Here is a 22,306-nt window from a genome sequence, read left to right as displayed (position 1 = left end):
CCTTTGAGTTTAGGCAGACACACTCACTTTGGTGAAACATGTTGTTGGTTTCATGTGGATCCTAAATCACATATCATAGAGGAACTTAAGCCCGTCTCAGTCACAGCTTACTGAATCAGGTTTACACCGTGACAGTGCTCACTGCCCTGTATCAGCTTTTCAGACAGAGATTATACTGTCAGCTTAATTTCTCAATATTGGTAGATTCTTCAGACAGACGGATAAACAGATAGATAAACAGATAGATAGATAGATAGATAGATAGATAGATAGATAGATAGATAGATAGATAGATATTTGAGCATTTTCTGCCCTCTGGTGGACACTGTACACTATAACTACATATTAAACCTGCTTAATATGGCTGTCAGGTATGTACAGGTAAAGTACCACTGAGAGATCATCAATTAACCAAACCTTTAGTCTTCCACACAAACAATTCAGCGTAACCCTTCTGAGTCTAACCAAGAAAAAAAAAAGCTTTATCCGGTTAGCTTTTCTTTTTATTATGGAAAAATTCACACAAAAGTAAAACTAAGGGATATAATCAGGCAAACATGTCGAAATGTTGAAACAATAAAATTAATATATAAAAACCTTCAATTTGAAGATGCATACATGAACACAAGCACACGCACGCACACACTCACACACAAAGAGAAAGACAAATGGTTTCATTCAGGATTCCATTAGTCACCGACTTATCACAGTTTGCAAAAAAATGTCTAGAAAAATATTTTTACAACAATCTCTGTGTTGTTATACTGTACATTAGGTCATGTTCATTAAGAACTGACTTTAATTAAATTCAGATCTCTTTCCACATTGATCTTTGCTACTGATAAGTTCTTTGACCCAAGCAGAAACAATGAGTTGAATTGCTCAGGTCTCTTTCCACTTGTGCTCAGAGGTGTAAAGAGAATGTTTCTATACATTTCGAATGAAAAAGTCTGAAGAGTCTGAAAAAAATAAACTTTTAGTATTTAGGAGTGCTGACACTATTTGCAGTAGTACAGGACATTCTTGATTCCAAACAGTTTGAACCCCTCTGTCTTTTCTTCTTCTTTTAAATCACCTTCAGATGCAAGCTAATGCGATGGCACGTAAATAGCCTCACTATCAATACTGCTTTCATGGTTTTACTCTGCCTCCAACACTGGGGTCAGAGAGCAGGAAATACAAGCAGGTCAGGTCACTGTTGCTCCTGAGAGACACAGCGAAAACCAAGATTAGAGGCTGAGCTGTCTGGAGTGTTCTGGCTTCGGGCCGCACATCGGTATCTGTAACAATAAGACTGGAGGAAGGGGAAAGAAAAGAGGGAAACTTACTGTCAGTGAATTCATTTTCTCAGCAATGGAAAACTGGTTTGTTACATTTTTTAAAATAAACATTAAGACAATCACACAGCGACCAGTTTAGTTTAGCCCCCACTTTATTTCTAATTTCTTAATCAATTTTTTTTTTTATTCATCTTTTATTGAACCTGTTTGTACATATTCACCAAGCGTGTCTGACTGTTGTCCTCTCCTCCCTTACATGGTTTATTTATATGAAACAAACAGACCTTTGTGCTTCAGACTTATTTTGCATGCAATTAGTTACATTCCCATAGCAACCACTGCTGGTGGCAAACAAACTGGAATGCCCAGTGGGCGGCTCAATTGGTGTTGCAGATAAAGTAAATGTACCGTATGTGCTGGTATGAGCTGTCTTCTACTCTCTATGGACATTATGAAATTTTCACATTTTTCAAGTGCCTTGAACCTACATCCAGAAAAATAGTGGTTCTACTTTAGCCTTGCATACTGTACGAGCAGGAAAAGACACAATAGGACAGAGGCTGCATTTTTTCCATCTGTAATCAAACAGGTGGAGAGTAATAGACAGCTCACCTACTCTCTTTACAAATGCTGATGTCAGAGATTAGTATAAAAGTGCTTAAGTTCTCATCTTCTTTACCTTGTGGCACATGTATGACCCCCCCTTCTTCACCTTGTCTGTGCCTGAAGGAGGACCTTTCTGAGAGAGAGGAGGACGAGGAGGAGATGTCAGAGCCAAAATAAACCTGGAAAACTCAAAGTCTTAAGAGGTGATTGTACTCTTACTGGGTTGTGTTGCCGGTCTGTGGTGTGATGCACATTCCACCAGTCTGAAGTCCATTCCCAAGCATTCCCCACCATGTCATACAGACCAAAGCCATTGGCGGGAAAAGACATCACCTGTAGGTTATGAGGAAATAGTACCACATTAATGCAGGTTCTAATTAATAATTCTTATTAGGACAAACTATTAGAAAAACAGCTGTTTCTGACGAAAGCATGGCAGATATGTAGTCCCTATAGCATACTGCTGTACTGTAGGTGCATATTGTTACATTTGCCAAAATGAGCATGTGACTCTGATGGAACTTTCCAAGAAGTGACTCACAAATGCAGATCATTTAGTGGGCGATCTGGATTTACAGGCAGTCTCATCTGTTTTTCTCCATTGTTCTTTCTATTGCCTTATATGCCACTGAAACTATTTTCCTGTTTGTAGCTGCCAAAATCAAAGATGAATAAAAAGCATGTTGCATTGTACTGATTATAAAGTGTTATTATAATTAGTGATATGTAGATATACCTGTATTTTCAACTTGTGGGATCAGAGAGATGCAGATAAAAAAGACAATTTCCTTTCAGCAGCTCATACCTTTAAATAATCTGAGTGCATACAATCATGATTGATACTTCTAAAATTGAGGCTTTAAAGCCCCCCCTGTAGAGAATGAGATTGGATTAATATTATCTAATGGTTATTCATTTGATCTCTGGAAGCTCCAAGCTCCTGGTGTGACTTTATCGACTTCTGAAATGAGCTCTTATCTCCAGCACCTTTCATTTCCCTGTAGATTCTATAGGCTGCGGCTTAATTATAAATCTGTTTCCAGTTTCGTGACAATGGCTCATGAGCACTCGTCCTCCTCCATTACCTGAAATATGACGTGTCTTTAAACACACCCAAACTGTGGCATTTCTCTTTCTTTGCTTGACTTACAGGTGAGGTTTTGATGTATCCATCTTCTCCAGAGTTATGACCGGGGAAATCCCCCTGCCAGATGTTGGCATAGTGTTGTCCATTAGGGTTCAACTTGTTTCCCCAGGGGTAAAGTCTATACGCAGGAGTAGCACATCAGGAAATTGACAAGGTGGCGACCACAGCACAAGCACAAGCACAAGCACTGTAATATCTTATACTCGCATAATGAATAAATAACATACCTGTCTTTCAGGCCGCCCCTGCAGGCGTACTCCCATTCTGCCTCTGTAGGAAGTCTCTTGTTGGCCCAGGAGCAGTAGGCGACAGCATCTGCCCAGGACACATGTAGAACAGGATGGTCCGGCCTACGAACAACAAGAGCTAATTACTGAGCTCCTGTTTCATTTCTCATAGTTTGCTTTTGCCAAAAGATATAATAAAAATAAATAAAAGCAACTGAAAGTAAAGGTTCAGTTTGGGATTGATATGCAACTCTGACATGGAGTAATGAAAATGCGTATTCCTGAAAATAAATGAATTATGAAGATTTTAGAACAGTAAGTACAGCGTGTGTCTACCTGTCTGCAATGTTGGAGTCTGGACCCTCAGGGTGCCTCCAGTGTGCCCCTTTGACTGGAAGCCACCAGGGGGCAGCAGCCACCTAATAACAAAGTGATGGTGAACAATGGTTACACACTGATGTCATGCTTCTCTCATGCGCTTGTTCGATTTTCCTCTCACCTACCCTCCTCAGGGTTCATCTAAAAGTGTCCTTGGTGTACTGATGATGGTACTAATGGTTTCTAGTGTTGCCGTACTAATGGGCACATGGCACCTTCTCAGCCACATGATCAGGCTGCACATGACAGCTGAGATGAAACAGTAAATTCCCTGCTGTCTGGCTTTCGTCTATGGGAGGCCTGCTGTGCTCAGGCCTCGTACAACCAATCTGTGAACATTCTCAAAACTTAAATAACAGTGGTGTATGTCTTCATGTTTATCTAAAGCCAAAAATATGTGCAACCTCAGGCTGGTACTTTTCAGATAGAGGCTTGGTGCAAATATATAAGTCTAAAAATGATCAAATTAATCATGGCATGAGCAGGATTAAAAAAATATCATATAAACAAAATGACACAGACACATAAGATATTCAGGCTACTGCATATCATATTCTCAATGAAACACACACAACAATGTCTTTCTTCTTGTTTTTTCTGAAAGCGTTGCCTCACGTGGCTTGTGGGAAATCTTTGTCATATGCTCCTTGAGGATGAAAAACTCAATATCATTTACTGCTCTAGGCAAAGTTTGCAGTTGGCAGCGAGCATAAGAGATTGTTAATTTAGGAATATTTACTTCATAGATGAGAAAACTCTCCCATTCAATTGAATGAGAAAGTGGTCTCAGACATTTGGATCCCACTGTATATATCTTATCATAACTAAGCACTCTCTGTTACTCTGCCTGCTTCATTACTATAGGAAAATGCAGTCTCTATCATATTCTTTGAACATCTTAACTATTTAAAAGAACAATCCGTTATAGCCAACAATGCTTACAGAAGGTGTGACGTGCAAATACCTTATGCATTTAAAATGTATACTGTATGTAACTACCTTTAGTAGTTAGTTGAGAGTGGTAGTGGAGATAAAATGTAATAATTGAAGACAGTACTGTGATTCAATCTGGACCCCAACTGAACAAAATGAAAATGTTAAAAGTGGCACTTCCAAACATTTACAGATTGTCAATAGAATAAAGTAGGTCATAAATAGATAGATTTTTAGGTTGTGTGTGGTGTGTGCATGTGTAAACGCGTGTGTGTGTGTGTGTGTGTGTGTGTGTGTTGTGTGTGCATGTGTAAACATGTTTGTGTGACTCTGTGTCCTGATTTAGTTGTCTCTGTTGTGAAGTGCAGAGAAAGAAAAACATCTTTCTACAACACGTCCTACTGGTGCAGTGAGTTGTACAGTGTTGAATAATCATACTTACTGCTTGAGTGATTTGGTTTTTGACTGTGTCAGTCAAAAGTCCCTCAAATACAAATGAGTCTCCAAATTTCTCTGCCTAAAAGCACAAGGATAAAAATATTATTAAGTTATTTATAAGGCTGGATTTTTAATGACTTCACCAACACATTTTAACACGCAGTAATTATCTCATACCTCAGTAACATATCCTGTGGCATTGACAAAGCTCTGGAACTGCCTGTTAGTGACTTCCTGGATGTCCATGTTGAAGGAGTCCACATGCACCACCCTCTGAGGGCCTTCTCCATCTGCAGGGAAGCCTGGGTTGTCCGTCCCCATCAGGAATTCTCCTCCAGAAATCAGCACCATCTGTATCCGAGAGCAGACCAGCTGTTTTAATGAATCGCTTAAGTTTGAAGAGGAAGGTTACAGAATTAAAAAAAGATTATGATTGTTTAAAAAGGCTGGGAACTTAATCTCATCGCTTTGAGTGCTATCTGACCACTAGGCTTTGCAATACATGTTGAAGAAGAACATAATACAACTAGGAATTGATATCAGCAGAGAAACAAATGCATTTAAAAATCAACAACAACAAACAACAACAAAAAAAAAACATCTAATGAGTGAATAATTATATCAGATTAACAGTTGGCTATCAACATATTTGTAGTGCAGCATAGAAAACAATTCTTATTATTATCCAAATTATTACATATTTTTTAAAGTATTTCTTGAACAATGCTATTTTTACATCCTACATGGTGGCACCAGAAGTTGCCTACCTTCCGTTACCTCCAGTATGTGTTGTGCAGGGCCTGTCATGTAATATTATCTGAGGTGTTCCAGGACAAGGAATACTGGAATACTTCCATGCTCTGAGCTGAGCAGTCACACTTCTTCACCAGGATTGCCAAAACTAAGCAGTGTCAAAAATGAACTTGCCAAGTGAGAAACTGGAGTATAAAGCACAGTGTCCTTTCTGAGGATGAGATGAGACTGATCTATAAATAATAGTGAACAAGGAAATGAAACTAAATAGTCTACTGCATCTATCAACCACAAGGCCTTTTTCTGAAACGGTTTGAAATGAAAGTGGGGTTAAAAAACTGCTGGCGACTTCCTGCTCAATCTCGTTATATTTATACTGCCAGCCGTGGAGGCCCGGATTATTGTGCATCAAACTGAAATGGCAGATATGGGGTAAAGCTTGACTTTGGTCTGTGCTGTTGCAGAAAGGCAGCAAGGCAACTTACTGTATCAGCCTGCTGACAGACTACACTTGGGTAAAGTATGTTGTACAACACTGCAGCCACACGAGCCTCACAGCACTGACTGCTTTTGAGCCTGTGAGCCTGTCCAATAAAGCAAAAGGGAGTTGCTTGGTATTCACATGACATGAGCCCCAGCTCACCTGGCTCTGCATTGTCCTCTCCCCTCCCTGAGCCTCAGGCGGCCTCTCATTGGCGCCTTTGGAGTATTTGACAGCTGAGTCTACTGAAACTGTCCCGTGCTCCACCGCAGGGTCCACGGCGGCTCTGTTTAGGTTTCCGCAGCCGCAGCCCGCTGCTCCCTGCGGGGCGGCGCCTTCCTGCTCGGCCCCACATGAACTCTGAAGACACGTAACTTTGTTCACACATCCAAAGATGATGAACAAAGCAAAACAGCGCAGCATTCTTTCAAGAAGAGCTCCTCAAGTTGTTGGTACTCTTACTTCCGCAAAATCACGTGGTCAGTCAGCTGGCTGCGGCGTCACAAGTGTAACTCTTTCCTGCCCGAAGTGAACATTTGTTGTATATTTCTATTAATCCATTCTCAGTCTTGCAAATTATGAGCATGGTTTGTAAATAAAGCTGTTTTGATGTACATAAAAACACCTACTTGATAATACCATTCAAATAATTGTTCAATCAAAATTATAAATACGCTGCTGTGTGACAGTTAAACTATCTTTTTTTTTTTTGCACCACATAAATCAAGGCACTGCGGTGTGGGAGTGATAACAGCTCATGTTTCCTCGGTGGTACGGAATAGGGCTACAATGGACATCATTTCCCAGCTATCAACACTGCGAGCGCTTGAGAAGAAGAAGAAGAAGAACTGGCAGCGAGCCAAAACGGCTCAGCCAAGCCAGTGTGCTGCCTGCCTCAGTGAACACAGCCCCGGAGCTCCGACAGGCGCGGAAAGGTGATAGAGCTGTTAAAAAGAAAAAAAAGAAACTGGATTATTAAAGTCACTGACGGCTGGATCTCACCCTCGGCGAGAGGAGAGGAGAGGAGAGGAGAGGGGAGGAGAGGAGAGGAAAGGAAAGGAAAGGAAAGCCACAGTCATGTTGTCTTAGCTGCTCCACAGAAAGCTGAACATCCGAGCATTTACCACAGCCGAGGTAAAGTTGAGCGCACAACTTGTTCACTTTACCTTCCTCTATCTCTGTCTTCTTCTCCCTCTCCTTCTTCTTGTTCTTGTTCTTGTTCTTGTTCTTCTGCTTGATCTGGCAGAAGAGGACGAAGATTTTAATTCGCTCTCCTTAAATGGTTAACAAAAATTCTCCCAGCTCATGACCGGTGTGTGTTTGTGATGTTCTCATTTACTCAAGTGGCCAAAAAAAAAAGAAAAAAGGAAAAAAAAAAAAAAAAAGAAGAAGAAAAAAAAAGAGTCTCGTCTCCGATAATAATTTCCTACTGCTGTGTGAAACATTGTGATTGCGGATGCCATTTAAAATGACACCGGGCGCACTGACACCGGGCGCACTTTCACGTGTGTTTTAGAGGTTAGATAAAGTTTTAATGATTTATCGACATCAGTGAGATGGGACGTGCTTCCAAAAGCAGGCACATAATCCCACCCTGACTGGAGTAAACCTGCAGTGCCCACACATATCTGCAGCTTCAGTGGCGATGACCTGTTGCCTTCCTGGTGGGGCAGCATCTCTTCAATCATTAACTGTTTAACCATGACCCACAACATACAAATACAAACAGGCTACAGTAATATCAAACAGAGACGTTTCCTGCAGCTATGCAAATCTATACAGCCAGTCAGTGGTATCAGTGTAGTCGCGACCTCTCAGGGAAGCTTCTCTTCTTAACATTGTGCTGCCACCTAACTGGGAGCTCTGTAGCTACACGAGTTCTGCTATTATCATATCTGCGAGTGCACCCTGTGTTACATATCTGCAGCTGAGGAAATGTAATTGGAGATCATTGTGACATAGTAAGGATGATTTGTGACAGTAACATTTCTAAGATGCAGAACAGGGTGTGAAAAATGTTTAAAATGTTTACTTTTCAACTGAATGTACTCTTTTTTTCTTTAAAAAATCCTTTCTCCTGCTGCAGGTGTTCCCTTTGCGTGTGTCGAACATGTCGGATAAGATGTCCAGCTTCCTACACATTGGGGACATCTGCTCCCTGTATGCAGAGGGATCCACCAATGGTTTCATCAGCACCCTGGGGTATGTCCATCTTATTGGCTGAACATTGTGTGTGTGTGTGTGTGTGTGTGTGTGTGTGTGTGTGTGTGTGTGTGTGTGTGTGTGTGTGTGTGTAAGCCCATTTCACACATCTCTCTGTTCCACTGCAATCTGAGCAGTGTTTGGAAGGAAGGAAATCACACTAGTAGTGGTGACTGAATTTTGGTTCCATCGGTAAGAGCTTTTCCTTCTTATCCTAGTCACGCGTGCGACTGATGAACATTTGTTTGCCTGTATCACAGCCATCAGTTGATACTGTCAGTGACAGAATGGGATTAACTAGGTGGGTCAGGAGAGATAAATGGCTGTAATTTTGCCGTTCATCCCACAGAACAAAGCTGTGAAAACAGAGGGTGGCCTTTTTGAAGTGATGCTTCTGACCACGACCGACCCACACCACTGATAGTGCCGGGAGAAGAGGAAATACAGGGGCGACAAATGCATCGTTAAAGATAAAGCGTGCATGTGTTGTGAGAGTGTGGCAGGAGTGGGTGTGGAGGGTAGAGTCAGAGGAAGAAACGCTGAGGTGGTGTTGTGCACAGTGCTCAACACTAATGGTAAAACTCTTGTTTACAAGCACTCATTTACCCACACAGTGGCAGTAATATTGTGTTGTTGTCTTCCATCTCCATCATATCTGGAACAGAACAGAACTGCTATTGATTTTCCCGAAGTAAGATACACATTGATCATGAACAGAATGGATATATTGGTCTTGAGGTATCACAAATGCAGTATTTGTTGTTAGTATAGTATATGTTGTTATTCACACTTATCGCATTTAACCCTTCCTCTTCTGTTCTGAATAGAAAAGGGGAAATAAGAGGAAGCTTGCATTAATATTTTGTGGTAGAAATCAGCACATATCTATTAGAAGCTGCTGTATATGGTGTCACGCATCAGAAGTGCTATCAGCCCAGTGTCCACCCCCCCCCCCCACCTCACTCCGACACCCCCTGCTCATGAAAAATGGAATGACCTACAGCAAAGACTGAGTCACTGTAGAGACATTGTGGCCTTTCTCGAGTTCCAGTGCATCCCACACACACACACACACACACACACACACACACACACACACACACACACACACACACACACACACACAGACATGCTTGTGCACATACTTACAAGCGCACATATTTAAAAAAAAAAAAAAAAAAAAAAAATGTGATGACAGTTTTGGCTTTGAGCTACACACACACAAACCACCAACACAGCAGCATTCACCAGATCTTCTGTACTCAGAGGAAGAAGCTGGACTGAGAAGAGAGAAAACCCCTTTGAGCATTATACCTCCTCCTGCTGAGCAGCAAGCCCCAGCTCCTGTTTGGTCACTGGAGAGAGGGGTCTGTGAGCAAATTAAATGTTAAAAATGCTGCTTTGTACTGTGAGCCTGCAGCAACACTTGTCCTGTTTGTTCAGATGTGTAACTGCTAAACTCGTGTTAATCACTGACCACTCTTGAGAGGGATCAGCAAGTTATGGGCATCGTCCCACACATGCAGATGACCGCACACACATATATACTGTCTATTTTCTAGATCCCAGGTATGTCCTGACTTTTTTTTTTTTTTTTTTAAGTTTGCAGCCTTGTTCTTTGAGGTGTACAGGGAGGAGGAGTAGACAGGTCTGTTTGGACAACTGTAGACATTCCCCGGGAAAAAGGCCTGAAATGGATGTGGGATTTGGCAGGTGTCCAGACAAGTGTTATTCTAAGCCAGTAAAAGCTAAATTTGTCACCAGAAATTCCCGCTTGCCCACAGCTCATCCAATCCAGAGTGATTTTCTTTATTGTGTGGAGTGGGAGAGTAAACATGCTGCAACTGTGTTAGAGCTCTCAATGAAAATAGGAAACACGAGCAGAAGTTTATGTTGTGAGTGCTCTTGGCTGTGTTTAACTCTTTTTCTTTTAACACACAGCCAAACCAGCGCACACACATGATTATATATAAAAAAAATGTGACATGCAACAACTCAGATACAGGAGCAAAAGACCACTATCAATACATCTCAATAAGTATGTTTATGATGGTTTACTATCGCGCTGAAAATGTATTTGATTATCGAAACATTAAACAGCCATTTTGATAATCAGATGATCATTTAAGTAATTTATTTAGCAAATAGGCGAAACCTTATACAGCGTACTTCCTGCTTTTCTATTGTGAAGATTACTGCTGTGTTTACTTACTTTTTTTGTTTTATATTTTGCTAGGCTATATTCAGTTTTTTAAGTGATTAATCACATAATTAAAAGATAATTCAGACAGAAATTGGGTTGGGATTAGGGCTTTTAAAGAAATTATTATTACTACTGAAAAATTTCATTGTGGGGCAGCCCGGTTGCTCAACTGGTAGAGCGCGTACCAATTTGGTCCTTACAGCTGCCTTAGCTGCCTGTCATCCCCTCTCTCCCCAACTTTCCTGTCACTCTCTCACCGTCCCTGTCTGAATAAAAGCAAAAACTGCCCAAAAAAAAACTTTAAAAAAAGAAATTGCATTATTTTCTTTATTAATCAATTTATCATTTGGTCTATAAAGTATCAGAAAACAGCCATTATGGCTCCGACCAACACGGCGAAGATATTCAGTTTACTATTGTAGAAAACTAAGGAAACCACCAAATATTCACATCTGAAGCTGGAACCACCTTGGGCATTTTTGCTTTAAAAAAAAAAAAAAAAAAAAAATTAGCTAAACAATAAATTGATCATCAAAATGGTTGCATTGATGTTATGTTGATTGAATAATTGATACCTACCTATCTACCTATGATTTCAGACACCAACCAGACACAACACCAAAACATATCCAAGATATCCAGAACACAGATCACAAATCGTCTGGTTTCCAACAGTGTGTGTGCTGTGCAGTGCTTGCGCGTGATTAATAGTGTTTTTATGTGTTTATATTCACAGCTTGGTGGATGACCGCTGTGTCGTCCAGCCTGATGCGGGGGACCTCAACAACCCTCCGAAGAAGTTCAGAGGTAAGAGTCAGTGAGAGTGGTCTCCTCTCGTCTTCCTGAGGCCTGACATCATCACTCTAACTGCTGTCTGTTTATACTGTGGGCTCTGCTGAATGTGTTATGCTGTGTTTCTTTGGTGACAGCCACAATATCTCTGCCCACTGGACTTCAAACAGGGTTGCTTTTGACAATGTTAATGGTGTGTGTGTGTTTGCGCGCACGCGTACGTGCTTCTGCATCCATGCATGTATTTATAGCTGTGTGTGCTTGCTCGCACACCTCGTCTGCGGAGGTAGAGGCAGATGGAGAGAATCAGCTCTGATGTTGGTTTGTTGGAAAACAACAACACTTGAAAAGCTGCTTTCCAAACAAAAGCCTTGAGATGCCTCTTTGGGTTAACCCGCTATTATTAGCCCTCATACAGGAAGTAGAACTCATGACCCTCAGTTCTCAGGCTAGAGGTTTCTATCTCTGGGGAGAGGCCTTGCCTGACATTGTGCACAGAATATGGGTGTTATTGAATGCTTCTGTGGAACATGTTACAGGCTCTTATACAAAATATAAAAAGCAGTATTTTTTCTTGATGCTGCTGAATAAATATTTGATTGAAAATGCAACATTATTGGATCTTTGGTAGATAAATGATGTTTGATTGCTGAAGAAGTTACGTATGAGGAATATCCTCTTAATGCATTGTTTTAAATTTCAAGTTAAAGAATTCCTATCAAGTTTCACAGTTTTGGAATAACCTAAGGATACTTTGTTCAAGAGATGTAGCGCTGATTAGTTGATTAATAAGTTAGTCTTCAACAGAAAGATAATCAACAACTCTTATGATTATTGATAGGATGTTTAAGTCATTTTTCATGCATAAATATCATTATCAAGTTCCAGCTTCTCCTGCTTTTCTCTGCCTACTATATGATTTTAAACTGAATATCTTTGGATTTTGGACTGTTGGTTAAATAACACAAGCAGATTGATTACACAATAAAGGGCTTTTTGAAATTGTATTTTCTGACCAGACTAGACAATTATTTGGTGAATTGAAAAAACAATTGGCAGATTTATAATCACTAGTTTTACACTGTTGCTTTGCAGACTCTCAAATCTTTGCAATGTTAATCAACTTGATTTTTAAGGTTCTGCAGCTCGGCTTTGATCTGTGTTAGACAGCATGTATTCCATTTGCACACACTCACACTTTACGACGCTATCTGCTGTCTCAAGGGTACAAGGAAGAGTGCGCTGTATTTAGAAAGTAGAAAGCTTTGATGTGAGCAGTGACCCACACGGCTCAGCTCTTCAGTGGGTCTCTGGTGTCCCAGGACAGGTTATCTCCCTCTAGAGAGACAATCACTGTCAGCACGATAAACACAGAGTGCAGACTGATACGTCCACGCCTGCAGCAACATGAAAGACGAGCCTCTTTCTCTCTGTCTCTGTTGCTGTGTGTGTTTCAGTGACCCTATTCCCTGGACCTACACAGGGAGGTTGAAATAAATGGCATCAAAAACATGCTGGCAGCCTCTGTACTTGTCTAACAACTGCAGTTTCCCATCCAAACCATGATCACCACCCAACCAAGCATAAACATCTATTTTGCAGTTGACTTAGCATCATGGTGTTCATCTCTTTCTGCTATAAACACACTTAAAAATCATAAGATGAAGACTGATTTAATAGCATACTGTGTGTTATATCTAAACTTGGAGAGTATGCTTGTGTCTGGAACCAAAGAGAAACAATGCGGCTTTGGCTCTTTCAGGATCAAAACTGTGTTTGTTTAATTATAATTGTTTGTATGGCTATTATTGGCAGGAAACATGTGATTGTAGTGTGGGATCCACCTATTGGCTCACTTATACAGGAAGGCTTTCACTAATCACTTTGCCTTATTTAAACTTCCATCCTCCCACACTCGGTTTTCCTTCGACTCACTTATAAAACGCATCACAAGCTACAGTCCACTCAGAGAAGGAGTCCTGTCCTAAATATGATCCACTGCAGGACACTAGACACCTTTGCCAAATAAATGTGTTAATTATTGCAGGATAAACTGTATATGTTGCAGACATTTTTACCTGCCTTACCTTTTTTCCAACATCTGTGCAACACAAACGCAATGTGAAAACATGAAATTGTGGCTAAAGCTTTAGGTTCAAGAGATGTTGCCTCTACAGCACACTTGAACATAAGCTATAAGTGCTGCTAAAGTGGCTTCAGTAAGTCCTCCACCATGCCAGCTGGTCATGACCAGAAGAGGCTGATGGTACAATACAATGGAGTAAAAGTCAGGATATTTCAGACCCTGCTGCTTGTGATTCGACCCCTCTTCTTAATCTGCTTCTCTCAAGTCCTTCAGCTTCATGGAAGCGCAATGCTAAACTGCTGTAGTACCCCTTTAAAGTGACAACACCTATTTTGGCGTTGCCACCTGCAAATGACTTCATAAATCTAGTTATAGATCATTTTTCTCCAGAGCAGTCATTGTGACATGTGTAATTAATAAAATGAATGATGGCTCCATCCAGCTGTGTCAGTTCCTGGGTCCTGGTGTTTTGCATGCAGATTCACTGGGACACAAACAGAACCACCTGCCCACCTGTGCTTTTTTTCTGCTGTAACATGTCAAGTGTGTGCACAAAACCAGGACCCTGAAATTGAAGCAGCAAAGTAGAGTTCAGTCATTATTAATATTATTTACATCTGCACTTTTCCTACTAACGCTAACCCATGTCAAAATGTCCTCAATGGAAGAATTACAGTATACTGTTTTTTTGCAGTTAGTGTACAAGAAAACAACATAATTAATTGTTTCATACTAATGGGAAATGATGCCATACATGCACCTTTATATGTGAATCAAACAGGGACACTGCTGCCAGTTAAACTTCACAAAGAGAAGGCTAAATGTCTTTTTAAAGGTTTTATTTTTTATTGTTTTTTTTGCAAGATCTTTCTTCTTCTTCCCACCACGGTTTCTAACTCTCAGCAGCACCTCCATTTACTTTATATATTGCATTGTGGAACAATGGTTTTTTGAGTACAGTTGATTTTGTCACTGACACGTTACTGTAAACACTAGAAAGCTGTTTAGAATCAGTATGGAATAGAATACCAAAATAATCACTGCTGATGCCTTTTCTGGTGAAATGCCTCACTGTGATTTGTCACGGTTAGTCTGACAACATCACAAATAAGATAGATAAATAACCTAAACAACTTTAAAATTAAAAAATAAATGGAGTGCTGTGAGCCATTATTTGCTGTACAAAATTGAGGTTGCCATAGAAAACTCTTTTATAAGTGTGAAACATTGTTAAACCAAACAAGAAACACGTTTTCCCTTGTTCAAACATCCACAAACAGTCTGGCAGTATGTGCTTACATATCTGTATTTTTTATTTTTTTCCTCCAAACTTCTTTGGTAACTTCTAATTTGAGTCCTCTGGGTGTCCTTTGGCAGCACAAAAGCTCTTCTGTCCCTCCTCATTTGGGAGGCTCTCTCAGCTGTTTGAGAGAAACACAGTTGTGCAGAGATAATCCCACTAAGTGGACGATATAAGGGCACATAGCCAGAATAGTCATGTCCACCGGGCCTTATACTGTCACTGCTGAGGTATGCTTAACATTTCCTCCCAATGTAAACACAAGCACCCTCCACACAATCACACTCTCACTCGTAAGCATACGCTGAGACATCAGGACGCAGTTGCCTTGCTTTGTATTTCACCCAGACAGAATTTGAAATACCATTACACACCTACACACAGTTCAGCAGAGTACACAGAGCTACAGTCAGAACATCCAAGGCATAGAAAGCACTGTAACATTGCTTTGTGTCAGTTTAAAAAAAGAAAAAAAAAAAAAAAACTCTCTCTCTGATTTATACTTCATCACTCAGTCATTTGAATGTCAGACCACTTGTCTTATTTGAAGTTGCTATGGTGGCAGTGCTTTTTGTTGTGTGTTGAAATTGCAGTGTAAATTGAATGGTGCTTTGTTCATATGTCATCCTCTTTTAATTTTCCTGTACTGAATCATCAGTCACCATTATTTGCTAATACTTTGCAAAAATATTTAAAGCAGTATTTCCCAAAGCTGAAAACTTTAAATGCATATCGAAGCTTTATGCAACCTAGTAGCATTGACATATATGGATAGTAAATGGATGTTGGTAATTGGCAGATTTTTGAAGTACATGATGTCCACCATTTGCCAGAAAACAGCATGTAAGGGCAATCATTAGGGTCGTGGCGCAATCACACATGCATAGTTGACTTTAGCCCAAGTCGGTCTTTATTTATCCTTGCCTCCACTTGATATGCATCACCCACTTGCCCAGACAAAAAGGAAGATCAATATTGAAGCCTCATACAAAATTAGATTAAAGTACATCTTACAGTATATGGGAGAAAAAGGAGGATCGGAACAGACTCAGAAATCAGAAACAAAACAGAAAGTGAGGGGGTATCAGAGCATCCCCTGCTTGCACAGAAAAAGCAAGAGCCATTTTTTCCTCTTGTTTGTTAGTAGCCTAACATTACCATTGCTAAACCAGTAGCAAGTGAAAACCATTTAAGCAATAGTGTCTCCTGGCTTCACATATCTGTAACTCTTGGGTTGTTTGCTTTTTAAAAAAACCTTTTTTGCCATCTTGTCTCCTATCTTAATTTCCTCAGACGTTGTTTTACTTGTGGATGCACAGTGAACATTTATACCTCATTTTAGAGCATTAACTCCTTACCACCACAAATCTGTTGTCTACCCATGCTAACCACTGCCGCTGTCAGAGACACACTGCAGACTAACTGGGTGGTTCATCTGAGATAAACACCAGGAACCATTCTGTCTTTAGTCCCTTCCTCTCCTAATAACCGCATGTATTGCTTTCCTGTCTTATGAGGGAGAAGAGGTCTTGCAGGAAACAGTCAAGGGAAGCTGTTGTTGGTCGGCCCATTTATTGTCTTAAATGCACTGCAAGGGATTAGTTGCTTCCTCTATAATTTCTCCAACAGGATAAGAACCTTGGAGCGAATAGCAGTTTATACAAGCCAGATCTTTGAGGATATTTTTGATTTGACACAGAATATAAGAAGTATTGTGCAATGTTTGTTTCTAGGTAATTCTAGGTATTGTCTAATCACGTCCCTGTTTGTGTTTAAACACAGATGACTTCTTTGTGATGTGGACATGTCAGGATTTTTCTCACATGATGTGCTTTATGACAGACAACAGAGAATGTAGAGGAGATGAAGTGGAAATTTGAGTTTTAGTCTTTACTAGTTCTGCCATTGTACCATTGTAAATTATGTAGCTTTGTGTTTATGTACAGTACATCAAACTGAAGGCTGCTTATGTTGTTGCTTTTCTTACACTATCAAAGCTGCACTGATAAAACTTCCTTAAAAGTAAGTCCTCTCTGTTGGCTTTATAGCATTTCATACTTTTTATGGTTGGCGGGGCTATAATCATCTTCCAGTTTATCTTCTTGAATCTGGGGAAGTTTGTTAATGACTAAATTAACTTTTTATCAGACTGTTCATGCCTAAAGAGCTGGTGTTTGTTTTCTCTCTGTTGCCCTTGAGAAAACCACTCATAGTATGCATAACACCATTGATATTCCAACACATAAATAGACAAGGTCCACAAAAATCATTTAAAGCTCTCCTCCAGGTATGTTTGAATCCATCCATCCATTTTTCTGCTGCTTATCCGAGGTCGGGTCGCAGTGCCAGCAGGGCAGGCAAAGTAGTCCAGACGTCTCTCTCCATAGCAACGTTTTCCAGCTCCTCCTGGGGGATTACGAGGTGTTCCCAGACCCAAACTCATCCCACACCCGGGTTTCAGCATCAGTGCCGCAGCCGCAGCCGCAGCCGCAGCCGCAGCCGCAGCCGCAGCGCTTTGGCCTGCCGCTGCTTGTCTGCTGCTTCAGGAGACCCCTGGGCCAGCCAGGCCTGAAAGGTCTCCTTCTTCCGCTTGTTAAACATTGATCTTAGGCCTAAGGTGTTCTGGTACCAAGTATACTTATGAACCACCTTATGTTTGAACATGGTGTTTGTTATGACCAATCCATGGCAAGCACAGAAGTCCAACAACTAAACACCTCTTGGGTTCAGTTAAGGCAGGTCCATCATTGCCCTCATGAGCGTTGAATCCCCCAGAACTATTGTCTGTACCCACTCCAAGGGACAGACAATAGGCACAGACAAAAGTCAGAGGCCCCCCCTTTAGTGACTTCTTGCATGTGATTAGTACCAAGACACGGTAGATTTGCTTAAAGGTGGTGCCAGAATCTAACACCATTTTCCACAGCTCTGAGTCAGCTGTTCTCTCAACAGTGTGTGTGCGTATGTGAGAGACAGAGCGATCTTGTTTGATCATTTTTGTTGAGGCATGATACCTTTTTAACATGCATCATTTAACATGCTGTCATTATGAAGCTCTTCAGGCCTAACACTGCATATACACCGCACATGTTGTACACACGTGTTTGCACATTTTGTAGGGTTGCTTTTTTTCAGTATACTGACCAGTAAAGGGTCAATGTCCTGTCTAGTCAAGCGTAAGCTACAGTGCATCACTTTCCCAAATGTGAATCTAGTCATGGTCCTACACGTAATGATTGTATCTGTAGTTAGAGGCTTGAAATTTAGATTAAGTAGCACAAAATGAGGACTAGAGACTTGACCTCCTAAAACATTGGACTGAATTGAAATTTTGAAATCAAAACATTTGAGTCTGAAGTTCAACCACAAAACAATAAAAAACAAAACAAAAACAAAGCTGCCTTCCATAACCACACTTTGAGAAACCTTACCTGAAGGTGAAGGTGTTCTTGCACTTGTAAAGTACATTAGTTGCCTAGCAAATACTTCAAATACATTTTTTTGCATAAATTAAACAAACAATACATAAAATGTTAATTAATGAGCTTTACAGGTGCTGGAAAGTGGATTTTGTTACCCTCAGACAGGGCCAGGCTTAGTGTTTCCCCTTGTTTCCAGTCCAAGTGCTAAGATAAGCTAAGTGGCTATTGGCTGTAGCTTCATATTTAACTAACAGACATGAGAGTGATGTTGGTCTTCTTTTCTAACTCTTGGCCAGAAAAGGAATAAATGTCCACCTTGGCTTTAAAGGCTTAGTTTTTAGGCTTATGCAATGGAAGGACTTTATATTAGCACTGTAAAAATACTATAAACACAGTTTTGAGAAAAATGTGCTAGTCCACTTTTATTTTAATAGTCAACATTCAGAGAACTGAGGGACTTTCATTTGGCTTGCATTTTGCATATAAAGCTTGTGACTTGAAAAAACCTGCTGGCAGCTAAAGGTGATATTTCAGTGTATTTATCTTTTTTGTTTTTCTTACCAGCATGCTACATTATATTAGGTTAGTGTACATGGGGCAGCCAGTATCAAAGATAGTTTTGTTTCTGACTTCAAATAGATATTTGAGAGCTGAATAAAGTCACATGTATGCAGCGGGGGTTCCAGTTGTAAAAGAGTGTTTTCAGTTGCAGGGATGTTAATGAATCACTGAGTTTTCTACCCTCTGGACTAGTCCCACCACTTCTCCTGCACAGTGACCCAACAAGGAATCCTCACTCCAGATATCAGTATTACTGAACTGACATGTTTCCCAGCTGACTGTGATTAAAGGCAAACCAATGCGAGCTGATCATCTGTCACACATGACACTCATATTTACATGTTGTGATTGTGAGTTGAGATTACTTGTAAAATGGCTGTATCAAATTATAGGGCAGCTCACTCGTCAGACAGGAGCTTCCAGTCGACGTGTGTTCATTGTCAGTTGGCTTTTACACTTGCAAGCTCGATCCAGTTCCGGTGTGAACTTAACAACTTTTTATTTGTATGTACTTGTGTGAACAGAAATACACATTTACTCAATTTACAGCAGCGAATAGCTCAAGGTCTCACCATCTCTCTGTCCTCCCTCCCTCTCTCTCCCTCTCTCTCTCTCTCTCTCTGTCTTTGTCTGATTCACATTCTTTTACTCTCTTTACTTCCTGTTGTCCACACTTTTCTTTCACTTCCTTTTCTTTGCTTTTCTAACCGTATTTTGGGTCAAGCTAAAGTAAACCATATCTGATGTGAGGGGTTGAGGGGGGGCAAGAGGAAGATTTGGGAGATAGAGACCATTAACTCTGAGGGAGAGAATAGTGCATGAAATGGTTAGAGGAATTCAGAAAGAGAAGGAGGGATGATAGAATATCGAGGGGGGAAGATAGGGAGTCCCCACCCTCTTCTCTCTCCCTCTGTCATCCCACTCCCCTTCTCTTGGCTGGCCTTATTTGGTCATGTTACTGTGGCTATAGCAGGAGGGGAGAAAGAGAGAGAGAGAGAATGAGGGAAGGATGGACAGATTTTTCTTTTTTTTCCTCTTTTCGCCTTCTCAGAAGAGAGCTTCGGTCTGATGAGAGGTGAAGCCAGAGGAAAGCCAGGACATGGAGGGAGGAGTTGCTGGTGGACAGAAGATTAACTCTGTAGGGAAATTTGTCACACTAGCTCATGCGTATTGGTTTACTGAAAACTGAGCTTTCGGTGACTGTAAAAGTCTGTGTGTGCTTCAGTTGCAGTCGTTGTGCAGCTTGTCACAGAAGAGGAACTCTTCTGGGACTAAAGAGGAACTCTGTCATGCTAAAATTGTATCCACATGCAAATGGAGGGGCTGTTTTTTTCCCCTCCTGTCGAGTTTCTACACTATCTATGAAAATGAGCAGCACAATCAGAGTCTGCTGACGACAGTAGCGTCTCATTGTTGCTGTGGTTACAAACACTGACTCTGACTGACCGCAACTTATTGCTCTGTCACAACACACACACACACACAGACACGCACACACATATATACATGCTTTCCTGTCCCTCATCACTCCTCCTTGAAACTGACAAAGGCCTTTGATCTTCATTCAGGACAATTATGAATCTGTGTTTGAAGTGCAAGCACACACAGATGCTCAGAGAGGAGTGCGTGGAAACAGTGTGTGTTTATATTTTTTGCTCCTCAAGTCTTTGAATATATCACCGGACATGTCAAAAAGGTGTCATTTATTCAGTTAATCCTATCATGTATTTAAAAAAAAAAAAAAAAAAAAATCTTTTGTTAAACTGTGGGTTTTGTGTGTTTTTTTTAATGTTTTCTTTCAACTTGTTTTAGAAACTCAGACCTTTAGTGTCTGTTGGTTTTATGTTTAGCTGTGGCTGTGACGTGTTTCCCACACTGTAGTGCAGTCCTCTCCAGGTTTCACTCAGAGCGTATTAATATATTTCCATATATTGTGTAAGTATTTACAGTGTAGGGGAATGACCTTTCTGTGTGAATTGGTCATAAAATGTGATTTGATCTTCATCTCAATCACAAATGTGGGCAAACACAGTTTGCCTAACGTAATAACACGGACAATTCTTATCTTTTGTGTCTTTATTGAGCACAGCCATTCAACATTCGCAATGCTGGTGGAAATAGTAGGTGAACTGAATTTAATGACTGGTCGAACCTCCTTTGACACCAATAATGTGAAACGAGCTCTTCCAGTAGCTGCTGATCAGAGCGGCTCAATGTTCAGGAGGAATTTCAACCAGTCTTCCTTGTAGAACTGCTTCAGCTGGGACATATTCTTAAGATATCTCTTTTAGGGATGATATTTCTCTTCATGTCATTCCACAGCATCTCCACTCCAACAGGTGGATCTTCTGTTGTAGATTTACTTGTGATATTTAGGCTCATTGTCCTGCTGCATCGCCCAGTTTCTACTAAGCTGCAGCAGGTTTACAGCCCCACTGTCATCATCCTGTAAGATACCTTGATAAACTTGGGAATCCATTTTCCCCGTGATGATGGCGAGCTGTCCAGGCCCCGAGGCTGCAAAGCCCCAAATCATGATGCTCCCTCCACTGTACTTTACCTTTGGGATGATGTTTTAATGTTGACATACATAGTGCTGCATATTCTCCCCAGACAATTCAACCATAGTTTCCTCAATCAATAAAACATTTTTCCCAATAGTGTTGTGAGTGTGGAGCTGCTCTTTGGCAAACTTCAGGGATGCAGGCAAAGTTTTTTTTGGAGAGCTTCCTCCGTAGTGTCCATGGCAGAACACCATATGCAGAGATGTTAACCAGCTCGATCGATTCCTTCGAGCCTTTAGCTGTTTCTCTGAGGTTCTTTCAGATTTCTGATCATTCTGCCTTTTGCCTTTGGAGTCGTCTTAGCTGGACGCTCACTTCCAGGGAGAGTAGCCGCAGAGCTAAAACTTTTCCATTTATAGACAGTTTGTCAAACTGTGCACTGATGAATATCTAAAATCTTTGAGATGACTTTGTGATCGCTTCAGCTTTATGCAAATTAACGATTCTTGATCCAAAATCTTATGAGATCTTTTTTTTTTTTGCAAGGGATGTTTCACATCAGCAGATGTTTCTTGTGAACAGCAAACTGAAACTGTTTGAGTGTTTTTTATAATTCATTAAGTAGCTCGAAGCCACACTTCCAATCTGGTTTCATTGATGGGACTGCAGGTTTGATAACTCCTGACTCTTATTAGCTTTTGTTAGTGTCATTAGCTGAGGGGGGTAACATCTCATTCCAACCTAAACTGTGAATGTTTGATGTTTACAATACAATCGTGTGTGTGTTATTAGTTAGAATAGATTGTATTTGTTCATAATTGTAACTTGGATGAAGATCTGACCATATTTTAGGACAAATGTATACATAAATGGAAGTAATCCCAAACGGTTCTCTTACTCTTTCTTGGCACTGTATCTTTCTATGTCTGTTTATGTCTCTTTTTTTTTCTCTCTGACTCTCTGTCTCTCTGTATGCACCAATCTATGTGAACA

At 40.6% G+C, this 22,306-nt stretch overlaps 2 protein-coding genes across 7 annotated transcripts in view; one reads left to right on the top strand and one right to left on the bottom strand.

Annotated features, from left to right (window-relative positions):
* Positions 1 to 481: 481 nt before the first annotated feature.
* On the bottom strand, positions 482 to 6,984 carry sumf1 (sulfatase modifying factor 1). The gene is made up of 9 exons (XM_023423520.2): positions 6,406 to 6,984; positions 5,187 to 5,360; positions 5,014 to 5,088; positions 3,597 to 3,679; positions 3,261 to 3,383; positions 3,037 to 3,151; positions 2,106 to 2,219; positions 1,960 to 2,019; positions 482 to 1,294 (listed from the first exon to the last, which is right to left on the bottom strand). The coding sequence occupies exons 1-9, from the start codon at positions 6,664 to 6,666 to the stop codon at positions 1,193 to 1,195; spliced, it is 1,107 nt and encodes a 368-aa protein (XP_023279288.1). The 5' UTR covers positions 6,667 to 6,984; the 3' UTR covers positions 482 to 1,192.
* Positions 6,985 to 7,184: 200 nt separating this feature from the next.
* The window catches only part of LOC111667746 (inositol 1,4,5-trisphosphate-gated calcium channel ITPR1), a 67,768-nt gene continuing 52,646 nt past the window's right edge, over positions 7,185 to 22,306 (top strand). For all 6 annotated transcript variants that reach the window (XR_015438313.1, XM_087178636.1, XM_087178634.1 and 3 more), the window contains exons 1-3: positions 7,185 to 7,377; positions 8,330 to 8,445; positions 11,385 to 11,455. Coding sequence is in view for 5 of the 6 variants with exons in the window: in XM_087178636.1 (XP_087034762.1) it covers positions 8,354 to 8,445; positions 11,385 to 11,455 (163 nt within the window). In the remaining variant the exon portion in view is untranslated. The remainder of the gene's footprint in view (positions 7,378 to 8,329; positions 8,446 to 11,384; positions 11,456 to 22,306) is intronic.

The sequence above is a fragment of the Seriola lalandi genome, unplaced genomic scaffold (genome assembly GCF_002814215.2).
Source record: "Seriola lalandi dorsalis isolate HSWRI2012SDOR001 ecotype SW California unplaced genomic scaffold, Sedor1 jcf7180002054692, whole genome shotgun sequence".
In the NCBI taxonomy this organism is placed as follows: domain Eukaryota; kingdom Metazoa; phylum Chordata; class Actinopteri; order Carangiformes; family Carangidae; genus Seriola; species Seriola lalandi.
This window is presented reverse-complemented; position numbering and strand designations above follow the sequence as displayed.

Coding starts and splice junctions, on each gene's coding strand:
- sumf1 (XM_023423520.2), bottom strand. CDS start 6,666: ATGCTGCGCTGTTTTGCTTTGTTCATCATCTTTGGATGTGTGAACAAA. Junction 3,680..5,013: donor AAAACCAAATCACTCAAGCA/GTAAGTATGATT, acceptor CTTTGTTATTAG/GTGGCTGCTGCCCCCTGGTG. Junction 3,152..3,260: donor AGGGGCGGCCTGAAAGACAG/GTATGTTATTTA, acceptor TCCTGCGTATAG/ACTTTACCCCTGGGGAAACA.